Genomic DNA, 14,002 nt, shown 5'->3' with positions numbered 1-14,002 from the left:
GACTTGCACAATCTATGTGTACTTTCTACAAACCTCAACATGTTTGGTATAATAAATAAATAGTAAATAAATTCTTAAAAAGACTTCAAGCTAGTCGACTCTAAATCAACAGTTGCGAGAGGAAATACACAAAGTTCAATTTGACTTGACAACGGGGGGGCAACCAACCACGCACACGTTTATATAACCAGGCTTGGGCCCAATTTGCTAGATACACGCTGACTTGGCAATATTAGGCCAAAGGGGGGCAAACAGGTCGTCGGCGGGGAAGTGGACTTGAATGTGCACAATTCCAGGAAGGATTCTAAAGCGTATGCCTCTATTTTTATTATTCTTAAAAGTTTCCAGCAATTCTCTTTGAAAAAATTCATGGAGGAATGTTGGAAACTTTATAATACAGCAGAACCAAAACAAGTTATCCCTGTAATCGGGACCTAAAGAGAAGTTAACCACTTTATAATGAAGCTAAAGTAAGATGGCACATGGAGGTTTAAATTGTTTTTTCTTTTTCCTAGTTACAGCAACATCATGTCTTCAACACAGACTGAACAAACATTTTCAACATAACACCATCACACTTAAGATTGTTAGAATACTGCACCAACACAACAGCAACATGCCTGATTGAGTATTCTAGCTGTGAGTAAAACAGCAAGTTCAAAACCAATACTTTGATAGCTTCAAGGAAGTTACTTTTACTTCCCGGTGGCAAGTAAAAAAACTGCAAGTAAGCAGCACTGGCAAAAAAAAAAAGTAAAAAAAAAATTTACGCAAAGTTATGGAACGTTTATGATCATTTAAAGGACTCAAAAGCAAGCTGATGCCACTGAGAATAAAAGAATAATAATTTTATGAACAGAAAGCGCGCGACCAAGCAGGACAAGTGGATTCTATAACATAAAGAAAACAACAACAAAAAATGTAAACAGAATGTACTTACTCAAAATTCAAAATATCACAAAACGGAACAAGAGAGGAGCAAACTTAAAAACAACCAGGAAGTACGACAAAAGAATTATCCAGCAAGATCCATTTGACCCTGCTGGATAAATACTCAGCTGATCAGTGATCATCCCCAGGTGTGCAGCAGAAGACTCCGCCCCCCCCCAGGTAAAGATCAGGAACTCTACAAAGAACACAACACAGGGAAGCCATGTCACATGACCAAACTCATAAAACAGGTGACCAATGATTGGTCGTCACCTGAGCCCTGAGCAACTGTGATGTCATTTTCAATCGACGAGTAGCAAAATGGGCGTCGTCTGAGATGATTAAAAATGGGTGGATTTTGCAGAATATTAATCATGTTGATACGAGTGGGAGTCACATAAGACATATGGTTTAAAAAAAAGTTAAGCTTGACTTCCCCTTTTAATAATCTTTGCAAAAAAAGAAAAGCAAAAAGTGAATTTTTACAATATTGATCCCTTTTGTAAAATTCTACCCTATTTTCAGTCATTTCAATATTACAAAATATACAAGAAATCATCCTGAACTGTACATGATAACATTATTGGAACTCAAATGAATCACAAAATTGATGTGGCCATGACCTTAAAGATAATTCTGATTTGTCTTACCAGAATATCTCAGTTTTATCTCTGTTCGGTAATCAGGGGTGAGCACACAATGGAATGTAACAGATATTAACTACGTAAGAACATTTATCGGCTGACTTCCCTGTAAAAAAAACAAATAAACAAAAAAAACCTACCGGTATATTCAATCATTTAGTACAAAAAAAAAAAAACATTCACATGAGACTCTTTCATGCAATTTTATTAACCAGCGTACTAGGTTAAATAACAAGCTAGCATCAACTAGCTTCACAAACAATTATTTTTTAAAGTATTGTAATGACAAAGTAGACTACACTAAATATATGCGGGAGGATATATTTTTTATTTATTTTTATTTTTATTTTTTTGTGGAGGGATGCGCATAAACCCTTGTGCGTTATTTTGACCATTTTCGGGTCATTTTCTTCCACATCATTCTGATAGTATTTTAGCCAAGGGATGATAGTGTGATAACTAAGTGGGTGTACCATTTTGCAATTTGATATGTTGTCACCATCTGGGTGAAATTTCAGCTCCCTTCTTTCCTTCTTTCAATGTTTTCCCTTTAATGTGAAATGCTTTTGATTTAAAAATCAATGGATTGGACAAAACACTGTCACCAAGCTTCCACCGGATGGCGCCAAAAATACCATTATTTCTTTTTAAACTAACAGCAGAGGACAGATTCGGAAACATTCTATAAATTATGATTGGACGAGCTACATCGACGAAATTTAAGACAGAGAACAATTAGCAAGCTTGCTCCTCTTCTTTTTCACGGGTAGCACGTCACGTCCACCCGCGTTGGCCTCGGACCCTCGCCGTTCGTCGCACTTTCCGAGGTTCTCGCCCGGCGGGAGATTATCGATGAGCTCGTAGAGGGTGAAGATGCAGAAGCAGATCTGGTCGTAGGCCGTCTTGGCGCCGCACTCCAACAAGCAGGCGAAGGCCACGGCGGGAGGGGAACCGGGCGAGGGCGGCAGCTCCAAGTACGCCAAGTCGGAGTAGGCGCACGGACCCTCGTAGATCACCCAGGGCCCGCGCCAGCTGTCGGGGTCCCGGGGGTAAAGACTCAGGAAGACGCCGAGGTCCTTGCGGGCGCTGGTCCACGTCGGGTGGGAGTACACCACCCATGTCGGGGTGAGGAAATCCGGAGAGGCGTTTTTTGCCGAGGGGTCCGGGACGATCAGGCGCAGCGGTGCCGGGAAGCCCACCACGCTGCCGTGACAACCGTTACGAGGCTCCACCAAGCGCGGCACCAGTTGGCCCCCTTGAAAAGTGGCCCCCCCGTCCAGACTTAGGGCCTGCACCCTGAAGCCCAGCCGGCTGCGCGCGTTGCAGTACAAGAAGTTGCCCCCGTCCTCCTCGTCCACCGACACCAGTTGGCACTCCAGGCTCTCCGGGCCCGGAACGGTCTGGCCCAAACGCCACGTTCGCCCGTGGGTGTCGCTGTGGAAGCAGAGGGAGCGCGGCGACGTCTGGCACAGTTTGCCGAAGCATTGCCTGCATTCGATGTGGTAGGCGTAGGCCGGGACCAGAAGGCGGCCCGACTTCAGCTGGATCCCGTGGCCCGGGCCCAGGGCGAAGGTGGCCCATTCTAGAAAAATTTGCCAGATAGGAGCTTGTCAGAACATTGGGGCACTAGAGGGCGCTATTGTGGAATCACAACAGTACCAACAAGTCCCCACTCTTCGTAATTGCCGTAGTTTTAAGAGGGTTTTAGAGTTTGTTTTTAGTAGTTCAAATGTTTTTAGTTCAGGGTTTATCAGTTAAATATATGGCGTATTTGTTGAGTGCAAGGCTTTTCATGATACTTCAGTTGTAATCAGTTTGTGAGAGGGATTGCGGGATAGTTTTTATAAAAGCTTTGTTAAAGTTATTTTTACTAGCATTAGATTTAGATTTTTGTATCAAGTATTTGTTGACTTTCATTATTGTTGTTGTTTATTGTGTTTTTATTAATTGTTTAGTTTTAATTGGTGGATTTATTGATTTTTCAATTAGAATTAGTTTGAGTTATTTTTATTTCATTTTGTCTTTTTCAAATTTCAAGTTTATTTTTGTTCTAGATTATTTCCAAATGTGTTTTTCTAAGATTTAGTATTGGGTTATTAGAAAGAAAGAGAGAGCAAGAGACAGAAATTTTATTGAGTACGAGCAACTTCATTATAGTTCTGTTTTGACTTCTTTTTTAAGTTAGTTCTTTATAATTCGTTTTTCGTGGGCTTGTTAATTTTTCTGTCGGAAAAACAACATGAAGCGGAAAAAAATATCCTCCCCGATTAGGCTGCATATATTTAGTGTCGTCTACTTTGCCATTACAATACTTTAAAAAATAATTGAATGTATGTTTGTGAAGCTAGTTGATGCTAGCTTATTATTAGATTTTGAAAATCATCCAGGAGGTGGCAGACCTTTGAGGGTGTCTCCTATAACCTGCTGCGTAAGGTCAGTAGCCGGACTCCACGTGATTCCGTTATCTGTGCTAGAGACGTAGCAGAGGCGCGTTAAATTCTTCCCCGTGGCCAGCTGGAAGTACTCTGTGGTGTGGCCCAGAATGGCGATGAAGAACAGGAAAAGTGTGCCGGTGAAGTCGTCGTACACCGGGCACGGGTTCATGGAGCGGTGGCCCGGCAAGTACGCCGTTCCGAGAGCGTTCATGTCTTCCCACTGAAAATAAAGAGGAGAATGTCATTTTTATTAAATGGGACAAGGTGACCTTTTGGATGTTTGTTGTAAATCAGGGGTGTCAAACTCATTTTAGCTCAGGGGCCACCTGGAAAAATGTTTATTCTGTTTTAAAATCATGGCGTAAAAACAATTACTGTGACTTATATATAGATATTTCCTTTGCATGTCGGCCTGGTACCAATTCCCAGCGAGTAGCAGCGGTAAACTGGAAATTTTGTGTTAAACTTCCTTTTTGGTCCCATATATATTCCAACAAAATGCCGTTCCTTAAATTGCATGAAATGAATGAAAACATTCTATTTTCATTGTCAGTTTCTTCATTAAATACATTTTATGTGAATCAAAGACATATTATATCTACATAAATGAATTAGTAAATAAACAAATAAAACATATAGAAGGAAAATGACCCAATCAAAGTATGTGGCAGTACAACTTCTTTTCAAGGAGTACAGTGAAGTGCAAAGAAATAAACGCATTACATTTGTGCTGTAGTGTCTTGTTTTGGACACTAGGTGGCGCCCAAGTCACAACATACATGACAGAAGCAGTTTAAAACTCAAGAAGAAGTCATGATATTACTTAGAATGTGGAAGTGTTGTATGCTAACTACTGAACTGTAAAAACACAATTTTTAAAAGAAACACAAGATTGATCGTTAATGAAGCAACACAGAACAAAGTTGTCTGCTAATTGTCTGCTAATGTCCCAGATGGCAACCCCTGTCTGTTGTGAATCCCTTTGGTAGGATTTTACCTGCGCTGAGCAGTAACACGACGAAGCTACATGCTAATTCTAGATGCTAATGCTAACAGCGTAGTGTTTTTTTTAATGCTTTATAAAATCATCTTGCGAGCTCGATTAAACCTCCTTGCAATCCGTATACAGTACGTTTGACACCCCTGATGTAAATAAGTCAATTAATAGCTCTCGTCTCACCTCAACATAGTTCCTGTAGAAAGTCCCTCTCCTCATGACCAGCAGGTGGGCCTGGGAGTCTGCCGGGCTGAGCCTCTCCTCGCAGAAGGCCAGGAAGGAGCTACATCGGGGCAGGTAGACCAACGCCGGTACTCGGTAGGTCACCCCATTGGGTTCTTTGCTGAAAAGAACTGATCTCGCTGGAAAATATTTCGTCCTCATCGCGCGTAGGCAAACTGTAATTATAAAAACCGGTTGCTTCGGGACTCTGCCCTGTTTTGGATAAATGGAAACAAAGGAGGTTACTTACATTCAGCTGCTGCTTGGTTGCAAGGCTGTGTGCTGTTTAAGTGGGATTTTTGTTTAGTGTGATTTTGGGTGACAGGGGGCCCTCCCCTCCCTTGCGTGCTATTCAACGCACCAGCTTAGTATGCTTTTCACTGACCCAGAAATGGACCGCACTCATCAAGTCTACAGCTTTGGATGAATCAGCGGAGAACGGCCTTTGTGGACATGAAAGGTCATGTGCTTGTTTTGGGGGCATGCTGATTAAAGATGGGATGAGCGGGAGCACCCTGCAAGGTTTTCGGTTTTTACTTTGCACACAATCAGTACACGTCCTTACAAGCTAATGAGATCAGTGGAAAAGCTGAGTCATAAATGGTCTTTATAAATAATGACAGTTACTTTATTTCTTATCTCTATACAGGATATCTCGTATTTTTATGTGTACTTGTTTAAATTTACCTATTTAAATATATATGTTCTTCAAAGATGTATTCTGATTTTATTTGTGTAAAATATTTATCAATTTAGTTTGTATTTGTCACGTTTGTTTGAATATTCTGCTTTATTTTAATAAAAACACTGGAAATATTCATATATGACTTTATTGGTAACTGGAGATATTTTTATAACATGTTATCACTTTTGATGAGGAAATAAGAAATGATCCCTCTGCCCAAAAGCTTAAGCTCAACAAGCTGTCTTCCTCAGGTCACTGATGGTCAGTCATATCCTCCTCAAGATTAAATATTGTTCCTTTTTCCGTAAACAATCTTTTTGCCTTGTTTTCTTCAGATATGAAATTGTCCTCAACGCCAAATCCCTATCATCCCGTAAACATGCCTGAGATCGACATAACATAAGATTGTTAAGTTATCTGTTCGTACAAATTCTCAACTTCAGCAAAGTTCTTCCGTAAACATATACTTCGTTCAAAGTAAAATACATCTACTTTCATATTGTGTCAACTCAAGCTCCTTTATTCATCGGACTACAACCGATAGCTCGTATGTGTGACGTCATCCCTCCGCGACTAGAACACCCACATGGTAGCTAAGCTAACTCCTTGTTGGTTCGCTCGTTTCGTCTTCTTTCGTCAAAATAAAACCGTGCCAACACTTAAAACAAATACCATGGCATGCTAAGATTAGCTGCATGCGTTTGGCTCCGTGTGACTGTAACTTTAAACCGTTGTTTTATAGGTAAGTACAAACTGGCATGTCGTGTTGTGTCTTTGGGGAGGGGTTGTTGTTTGATTGAGTGATTAGTTTGGAAAGTAACGTTTGACACGAGTCCCTAAAACAGCTTCCGTCATATATGTGAAAACCATTCATGAAATAAAGATGACTATTTTGTTTTGAATGTTTAATCTGACAACATCAGAAAGATAAAGTATCTTGGTCGAGGTAAACAGAACAGTCCATAACCCTCGAGACAAATTTCTCCGTTTTTTTTTCCCGAGTCCTTGCCGTTCACACTATAATCTTTCATGCATCAATGTATCATGTATTAATGTATATTTCTTTTACACGGTCTTTGGCAGATGGCCAAGCTGTGGCATGAGGGCCACTCCACGGCCATTTTGTGTGTCTGCGCGTCCCCAAGCCCTGAGGAATTTGTCGCCTCAGGTTCAGAAGGCGGGGAAGTTGCCGTTTGGAGCCAGGAAGGATGTATCTTCGGTCGCCTCAACCTCCCCGGGGACGAGGATTGCACCAGCTTGGCGTTTTCTCCCTTATCACCGGGCCTACTTTATGTATCACATGGCAACACTGTGAGCATGCTGGACCCAAGAAAACTAAATGGTGTGGTGGAGGAGTTCGTAGGAGCAGGGGAGGAGGAGATCAACGCATTAGCCCTGAATGAGAACGGTTCGACTCTTGCGCTGGCTGACGACTCAGGGGCGGTGCGGCTACTGGAGCTTCCCGGCGGGAAAGTGTGCAGGACGCTTCGCAGACACACCAACATCTGCTCATCTGTCACATTTAGGCCACAGCGTCCCAACAACCTGCTGTCTGCTGGACTGGACATGCAGGTCAGAAAATCGCACACAATAGAGTGGTCCCCTCTGCTGCTGGAGCTGCTAATTTTAAGATGTATTTGTTAGTTTTTGTACAGTACGAACAGTAAAACTAACAAACATAAAACTGACATTACCTACGGCTAATATTGTACATATTCACATAAGAACACAACATTTACCACTTTGGTCTACTGTAAACAAACCATTGGAACACTTCCTCTTGAATCGCTTGTTAACTATAGTGTGCTGTCGGGTCTGACTTTAGCGTCACTAGCACACCGTTAGCATAACACAAGATGTTCTTCACATAACCGTAAACTAAGTGTAAGTAAACTTAGTAAAATAAACGCTCAAAATTATCCCAAAATAGTTATTGCTCCTGTAGAAACCTAGATCACTGGAAACGAAAAATAAAAACATACAAATAAAATGACCTAAACAAACTTCTCCACACACACTACCAATACTTCATTCATATTGTCATCTGCTATATTTAATATTATGAATTTAAAGGGTTTTCTTTTTTAGTGGGGCTTGGGACAGATTAGCCTATTTAAATGTAAAAAGCGCCTCTACTTATGAAACTTTCACGTGAGGAAATTACATCTGGAATTAATTTTAATAAGTCGAGGCACCGCTGTATCAGACATGATAGATAGCCAGTGATTTCAATTGTATGAAATTTATTCCTGCAATCATTCATGAAAGATTCACAAGCTTTCCGTGCAGGTGATACTGTGGGGTCTGCAGAAGACACGGCCCATTTGGACCGTCAGTCTCCAGGACATAGCGGAGGAGGAAGACAACCACCAGCAGCGTCCCGGTCAGCTTTTTAACCCTCCCCTGGCCCACTGCATCTCAGCGGCCAGCTGCGGCAACATCGTGGCTTGCGCCGCCGAGGACGGCCGGGTACACTTGATGCGTGTCGGCGCCGGCTCCAAACTGGAGCAGCAGGGGGCGCTAAAGGCTCACTGCCAGGGCGCCTCCCAAGCTCATTTCATCCCGTTCCTATCGCACCCGTACTGGCTGGCCACGGGCGGCAATGATGGCCACGTGGCTCTGTGGGACGTCAGCAAACACCCCGTGGTGACTCCAGAGGGGAAGGCCAAAGTCAAGGGCGTGGCTGCCCAGCAAAGGAAGGGCAAAGGCAAGGCGAAGAGGAAAGGAGAGGGGGCGGGAGGAAAAGATGAGGCTGAGGTGGAGGTGGCGGCCAAACCTGGACCCAAAGTGAACATCCATCACGGGGATAAAGTCAACTGGCTGTGTCCTGCTTTGCTCAAAGGAAAGGCCGGTCTGCTCGTGGCGGATCAGACCTCAAGTCTGACTGCCTATCTTCTGCCTGAGTCCTAGACAGTACCTTATTTTTTTCTATAGCCTCAACCTTTATTTGGCTAAAACACATTTTTATATAATAAGAAAATAAGAGTTGATCAGTCCACATGGAAGAAATTGCTGACCAATTAAGTGATGAAAAATGGCTTCCGTTCATTCACAATGCAATAATGGTTTTGAACATGTACCCTTTTTGGTGTCTAAGGATATATATATATATATATATATATATATATATATATATATATATATATACATACATATATACACACACACACACACACACACACACACTGTATAGAGCATCAATCTATTGAGGTGAAAAAAAATTCCATTGTAAATATAGACTTCAATAAATCATGTTTTTGGAATGAGTTGTAGGAGTAAAACAGAGTATTTAATAAAATTGAAAATGAAATTTGAAACAAGACATGCCAACAACTAGTCCAGCGGTTCTCAAATGGGAGGTAGGTGATAAGTTTCCCCAGGTACTAGCAAATCCGATGCTTTTTAATGCTGTGACAAACAGTACATTCTTCTTTTCAAATTATAAATGATTTAATTGGAACATGAAGCAAATTATTACTAAATTGTGTTATGGCCTTTTTACAGTTTTTTTTAAATGTTAAGTTTAAAATGAATGCATATAGTCATTGGAGACACACTTTTCCAGCAGACAAAGCAGGCAGCATTTTCTTTTTAATCCAAAAATGTCATCAGGGGAACTAGAAATGTAATCATGTCACTCCTTCAGGTAACTTTACTTCCGACGGTTATGAATATTGTTTGACTACGCAACAAAATGAAATCAAATGAAGCCCCATGAAAAGCCAAGAAGTCTATATTGCCATTTTGTATCACAAGCACATTTTTTGTCAGGAATAAATTATCTGTTGTTACAAACGGCTTCTTCACAACAATCCCACACATTCAAGCTGCTCTAAAAAAACATTTTTGTCAGAGTATCATAATAAAAAGGCACCTCCCTCCATGTCCATGATGAAATGACAGTACATTAAAGTGATTGCTTTTAAGCTGTCCAAAATTTTGCAATAAATGTTCCAATAATTGAGCCTTAACAGTCATGTTGATTTGTACTATTCCAGAATTCTCCTCCTCGCTAAGTTTCACAGTCTCACTGAATGCTTGAGTGAGTGGTCATCATTTCAAGTGTTGTGAGTTTGTTGCCTTTCACATGGATGGTGGGCTGCATGCGAGATTTTTTTTTTTTTTTTTTTTACAGCTTAGCCAAGCAGTTTTCCAAGGCCTGGATGTCCGCTTCAGCGTCTTCCCCTTTGGCCCCGCGGGCGCTGCACTCCAGGAATTCCACTTTTATGGGCAGCTGGCTAAACTCAAAATCCTTGCCTTTCTTTCCCAGGTATACGCTTCCGCCCGCCGATCCATCCTGGGAGCTGAGGGCTGCCGAGCGAGTCACCCGCAGCGTGCTCCTGCGACAGGGTTCAGGCTCGCATCGAGGAAAACGCAAAAACATGCAAATAAGGTAAGATACTCACAGTTCCTTTTCCAGTTGTTGTTGAATCAGTTTGGCTGATTTTGCCATGGTGACATCTGTCAAAATGATACATAAGTTTTGGATGATAAATTGGCAGGGGGGAGATGTTGCAATCTGGCTGAGTGTAGTTTGCACCTTGTTTGTTGCACGCTACCAGGAATGTGGGGTTGTTCTTGCAGACAACGGCGTCGGTCAGAAGCATGTACAGGAACTCGGCGACATCTCTCACTTCCTTCTGGAAGATGGCGCTGTCCACCACGAACACTATGGCTCTGGAGAGATGAAGGGAAGTTGAATAATTAGTCATTTTTGACTTTAAGCATACACTATTCAGATGCAGTCTGGACGCAAAAAGGTCCAATACTTGCGAATTAATGCACAATAGTTCTCCTTAAAATCAAAATGTGCTGCTCTCACCTGGCCGCCGACTTGAACTTCTCCAAATATTGTGAGCGCAAACTGTCGTGACCAGGGAGATCTATCAGAGTCCAGACTGTCTTCTGATCAGGGACAAAACAAAAACATGCAAAGTTAATGTAATAATCAATCAAACCACTGACAACTAGACTGGGCTAACTCCATTTTTGTTAAGTCAAATCCCCCTCCGCTCCCTCCATGTTTATGTATTCAATCCTGATAGGTTTGATGGAAGACTAATCATCACTTCTGCAAACTGGCAAAAATGGAGTTAGCCCACTCTCATTGGCTCAGTAACGATGATAACTAATTGATAAATACCCACCCTATCGTTTTTCACTTTATAAGGAGCACTGCTGTCTGTAATGGAGGTCTGAGTCCGTTTAAACTTGCCGGAGAGCAGCTGAAAACAAAACAGTAAAAAGAATAAATAACACAATACTTTAAGGACCAGTCTCGTGCCAGCTCGAACTAGTGTTCCCTCACTACGCTGTGCTTTGGGCTACACTCTTTCACGGATTTTCATTGATGGCCATAACTTTTTCTCCTGTGGGTTTTACATCGTTATTTTTCTTGCAATTATTCTTCCTTTTATGTCAGAAATGTTTTAAAAAAATAAATAAAAAACTGACACATAAAATAATTAACTACATGGATTTTTATTTATGATAATATCTCTTGCAATATTTTCCTTCCCTTAAGTTGAATCAGACAAAAACTGTATACACTTTATTTTTTCTTTAAAAAAAATACATGAAATTTATAAATTTTAGTTTTTTTTAACAAAAAGAATAATTAAAAAAAATTTAAATGTCTACTTTGGGGATTTTGATTACTGCGTATATTTTTGGGAACGCATCTCCCGTGATAAACGAGGGAACACTGTTATGAGCTGGTGATGACAAGCTAAACACAAAGAAAAGCCTGAAATTGGCTCCACTCACTCGGCTGAAGAGAAGCGTCTTGCCTGCGTCGCATAGTCCAACCAAGAGCACTGCACTTTGGACAGTTTTAGTGGTCAAAAAGTATTTGAAAAAAACTGCAAACAAAAAAAAAGACACGTTAATATGTCGAGATGGAGACAACGTTCGAGTAGCAGATGCAAGCAAGTGGGAGGGACGGTATTTAGCCGTTAGCTTCCCCAGAAAAAAAATCAGGAAAGTGGACACGTATATACATTTACAAACATTAACAATTCGATTTCGAAATGCAAACGTTTTTAAGTTAGACTCGGCAGCCCCACCACAAAAAAAAATCCTGCAATTACGTCTTTAGTCGGTTAGCATGCTACCGTTAGCCTAGCGTGCTTACACAGGGAATGCTAACATTAGCCTAGCATGCTTATACCGGCAATGCTAACGCACCAAATGTAATGATCACAACTGCCAAAGCGACGAGGACCCCGATGAGAAAAAGAGGGTCCTGGTCTTCCAGTTGCTGGCGCACGGACTCGATGTAAGGCTCCAGCGAAATCCCCGAGTCCGCTATTCCGTCCATGTTGCCGGTGATGTCCTCCTCCATCGACCTGTCTATCAGTTAAGCTCGTTAAACGTGGGCGCTCAATGTAGGACACGTCTACTTCTTGGGTAAAGGTTGTACTGGCGCCGTTCAACCTGTTAGTGTCGCTGCTTCTCAACACTCATGTGACGCGAAACGCACATAATGGTACGTAAATATTTTTCCCACTCAAAATAATTGCTTCATTTAGATTTGGATAAGCAAGAAATTAATGCCTTTTGTGTCACAGTAGTCACGTGAATCGCAAGAAGTGAATTTTGGTTCTCATGTTCATTCCTAATGATATTGGTTTTCTCTAATTAGAAGATGACTCTGTCGACTTTCCGCACCCAAATTAATTTGTCTATATGAATTTATTTTCGTGAAATTGATGCCTTTTGTGTCACATTAATCAATGACAAGAATTAGTTTTGGTTGCCACTATTCCTAGAAAATATCCTTTAATTAGGCAGTTGCTTAGTAGTGGCGTTTACTTTTTTAAACGAATAATTAAGTAGTACATTTTTATTGCGCTATAGGCGTGGAATTTGATGCGTTTTTTGTCACAACAGTCCCTAAAATAACTAAAAGTGGTTTACGTTCCCACGTTCATTTTATATGAGGTTCCAGTAATTAGACGTTTACTAAAGCACTGGGTGGGTTTTTGTTGATGTTTTCAAACTCATTAATCCTATTTTATGAGTTAATAAGGTTGAAATTGGTGTCTTTTTGTCATAGTCTCGGGAATGACAAACTGTTTTGGTTCCCACGTTTATCCCTAATGCGGTTCCTGTCATTAGACAGTGACTTAGTAATGGCTTTTTACGCACCGCACGGGTTCAGCCCTTGACTCGCATCCAATGCGCCTTTTACGCACGGTGGATATTTGACTCCGCATAATGTATCACACGTCAGAAAGCCGCATTGTACTACAGTATATAGGAAGAGACTTGTGTGACAGCACCACTTTGTTTCAAACCGGCGAACTACATGTCATGACCACCGCGTTGAAGATGATTTTTTAACTCGCTCGGACGTCTTGTCGCGGCATTGATTTACATCAGGGATAGACTTTAAAAGAAAACGAACAAAAAAAATGGCTTGGGCGTTTTTGTATGCGCTTTGCACATGGACTTGTTTATTCGGAGTCTCGCTCGGAACAGGTTTCGTTTATCGGCTCCCTGCAGGCATTACCGTGCAGCGGCAACGCATGGTCCCGATACAGGAGCTGAGTGCCCCGATTGGACCGCCCGGTAGCGGATCCCAACAAAGGTGAGCATACCTGCACATCTCGTAATGCACGTATTTGTCTCTTTTAGTACACCCAAGGTGATCATCTTAGGGCATTTTATTGTTTTTACTTTTGAAACAACGTTCCCTGCCACTGAGAAAGCAACAGGAAGTAATCAATGGATAATTACTTCAAATCCCAGGATGCACTGCCACAAGACCAGATACTTTTTCAATAAATAGGTGAACTGTTAAAGGGATGCTAAAGGTAATTAGCCATTTTCAGCAGTCAAAGTTAATATCTTTGTCTATAAACAAGAACAAATGATATTTTATGCCACTTGAAATCACAAGTTGTGAACATCACATGACAAAGCCAAAACACCTTGGGCGCATGTGATGTCATTTCACTTGACAGCAAGTAGAAAAATATTTTTAGGGTATAAATTGTTTGTAAAAAATAATTTATTTGTCAAATTAATTGTTGACAAAAATGCGTTTATTGCTGAAAATAGTTAAATAAGTTCTTTATTCTTTTAA

General features: G+C 41.2%; 4 protein-coding genes across 5 annotated transcripts in view; 2 read left to right on the top strand and 2 right to left on the bottom strand.

The window, feature by feature from the left end:
• Nucleotides 1-65: 65 nt before the first annotated feature.
• Nucleotides 66-5,554, bottom strand: neu4 (sialidase 4). The gene is made up of 4 exons (XM_088426723.1): nucleotides 5,479-5,554; nucleotides 5,190-5,404; nucleotides 3,974-4,229; nucleotides 66-3,156 (listed from the first exon to the last, which is right to left on the bottom strand). Exons 2-4 carry the CDS (start codon nucleotides 5,388-5,390, stop codon nucleotides 2,294-2,296), a joined length of 1,320 nt encoding a protein of 439 aa, XP_088282849.1. The 5' UTR covers nucleotides 5,391-5,404; nucleotides 5,479-5,554; the 3' UTR covers nucleotides 66-2,293.
• Nucleotides 5,555-6,488: 934 nt separating this feature from the next.
• wdr53 (WD repeat domain 53) lies at nucleotides 6,489-9,877 on the top strand. Its single transcript, XM_088427800.1, has 3 exons — nucleotides 6,489-6,655; nucleotides 6,997-7,485; nucleotides 8,203-9,877. Exons 2-3 carry the CDS (start codon nucleotides 6,997-6,999, stop codon nucleotides 8,821-8,823), a joined length of 1,110 nt encoding a protein of 369 aa, XP_088283926.1. The 5' UTR covers nucleotides 6,489-6,655; the 3' UTR covers nucleotides 8,824-9,877.
• srprb (SRP receptor subunit beta) lies at nucleotides 9,488-12,337 on the bottom strand. Its single transcript, XM_088427801.1, has 7 exons — nucleotides 12,100-12,337; nucleotides 11,680-11,774; nucleotides 11,061-11,138; nucleotides 10,736-10,818; nucleotides 10,454-10,590; nucleotides 10,320-10,374; nucleotides 9,488-10,253 (listed from the first exon to the last, which is right to left on the bottom strand). The coding sequence occupies exons 1-7, from the start codon at nucleotides 12,254-12,256 to the stop codon at nucleotides 10,043-10,045; spliced, it is 816 nt and encodes a 271-aa protein (XP_088283927.1). The 5' UTR covers nucleotides 12,257-12,337; the 3' UTR covers nucleotides 9,488-10,042.
• col26a1 (collagen, type XXVI, alpha 1) overlaps nucleotides 10,444-14,002 on the top strand; it is a 25,176-nt gene continuing 21,617 nt past the window's right edge. The window contains exons 1-2 of one of the 2 annotated variants that reach the window (XM_088427799.1): nucleotides 10,444-12,400; nucleotides 13,420-13,504. In XM_088427799.1, the coding sequence (XP_088283925.1) occupies nucleotides 13,443-13,504 (62 nt within the window). In that variant the 5' untranslated portion in view covers nucleotides 10,444-12,400; nucleotides 13,420-13,442. Of the gene's footprint in view, nucleotides 13,505-14,002 lie in introns of both variants that reach the window. The other variant, XM_088427798.1, reaches the window with a different exon arrangement.

The sequence above is a fragment of the Hippichthys cyanospilos genome, chromosome 11, assembly GCF_059441005.1.
Source record: "Hippichthys cyanospilos isolate Australia breed blue-spotted pipefish chromosome 11, RoL_Hcya_1.0, whole genome shotgun sequence".
Classification (NCBI taxonomy): Eukaryota; Metazoa; Chordata; class Actinopteri; order Syngnathiformes; family Syngnathidae; genus Hippichthys; species Hippichthys cyanospilos.
The sequence above is the reverse complement of the archived record's forward strand: the minus strand, read 5'-3'. Positions and strand labels throughout refer to the sequence as shown.